This window comes from Etheostoma cragini, unplaced genomic scaffold (genome assembly GCF_013103735.1).
Source record: "Etheostoma cragini isolate CJK2018 unplaced genomic scaffold, CSU_Ecrag_1.0 ScbMSFa_3917, whole genome shotgun sequence".
NCBI classification, from domain to species: Eukaryota; Metazoa; Chordata; class Actinopteri; order Perciformes; family Percidae; genus Etheostoma; species Etheostoma cragini.
Genome location: NW_023268235.1, coordinates 1 through 1,111, shown reverse-complemented (window position 1 = coordinate 1,111; position 1,111 = coordinate 1). Strand labels below are relative to the sequence as shown.

The window sequence follows — 1,111 nt, the reverse complement described above, 5'->3', positions numbered from 1 at the left end:
ACACACACACACACACACACACACACACACACACACACACATGCCTGTGCTGTGACGGGGGACCTGATGGGGGGTGCTGCTGCTCCTCAGGCTCCCGGCTGGAGGAGGCGGGGGGGTTCAGCGAGGAGGAGACCTCCTACCTGAAGCAGGGCGAGGACGCGCTGCAGAAGGCCGTCAGCATCCTGGGCCAGCAGGACGGCTGGAGCCTGGAGACCGTCGCCGTGAGTACTCAGTAGTCACAGTACTGCAGTAGTCACAGTACTCAGTAGTCACAGTACTCAGTAGTCACAGAATATATACATATATATATGTATATATATGTGGGCCGGATGGAAACCGGTGAGGGGCCGGGTTGGGGCCGCGAGCCTCGGGTTGAGACACGTGTGCTTTACGGTCCTCAGGCCAACGGAGACAGAGTCCTGAGTAAGGTGCTGCCTGACATCGGGAAGGTGTTCAGGCTGGAGGTGATGCTGGACCAGAACCACGAAGACCTGTACCAGGAGCTGGTCGGGAACATGGAGCAGATGGGGGACTGGAACCCCAACGTCAAACACGTCAAGGTAAGACACACGAGTAGGAGAAAACACCAGACTTTCACCTGGAAACAGGTGTTCATGTCCTGGAGAAGTTAAGGAGAAAACACCAGACTTTCACCTGGAAACAGGTGTTCATGTCCTGGAGAAGTTAAGGAGAAAACACAAGACTTTTAAAATTTTCTGACATTTTGTGGCTTGTTTTCTGACGTTCTTGAGCTAATTTTCCTATATTTTTTAATGTGTTTTCCAACGTTTTTTGGCGCGTTATTATTGTTGTTGTTGTTGTTGTTGTTGTTATATGGCATCATTGTCCCCCCAGATCCTGCAGAGGATCGGCCAGGACACCATGGTGACCCACGAGGTGGCGGCCGAGACGCCGGGCAACGTGGTCGGACCGCGGGACTTCGTCAGCGTCCGCTGTGCCAAGCGCCGCGGCTCCACCTGCTTCCTGGCGGGGATGTCCACCCAGCACGCCATGATGCCGGAGCAGAGGGGCGTGGTCAGGTGACCCCCGCACACACACACACACACACACACACACACACACACACACAATGACTCACAAACACACAGAC

General features: G+C 54.6%; 1 protein-coding gene across 1 annotated transcript; it reads left to right on the top strand.

The window, feature by feature from the left end:
* Positions 1-88: 88 nt before the first annotated feature.
* On the top strand, positions 89-1,052 carry LOC117940979 (steroidogenic acute regulatory protein, mitochondrial-like). Its single transcript, XM_034866087.1, has 3 exons — positions 89-221; positions 402-560; positions 856-1,052. Exons 2-3 carry the CDS (start codon positions 468-470, stop codon positions 1,042-1,044), a joined length of 282 nt encoding a protein of 93 aa, XP_034721978.1. The 5' UTR covers positions 89-221; positions 402-467; the 3' UTR covers positions 1,045-1,052.
* Positions 1,053-1,111: the final 59 nt, after the last annotated feature.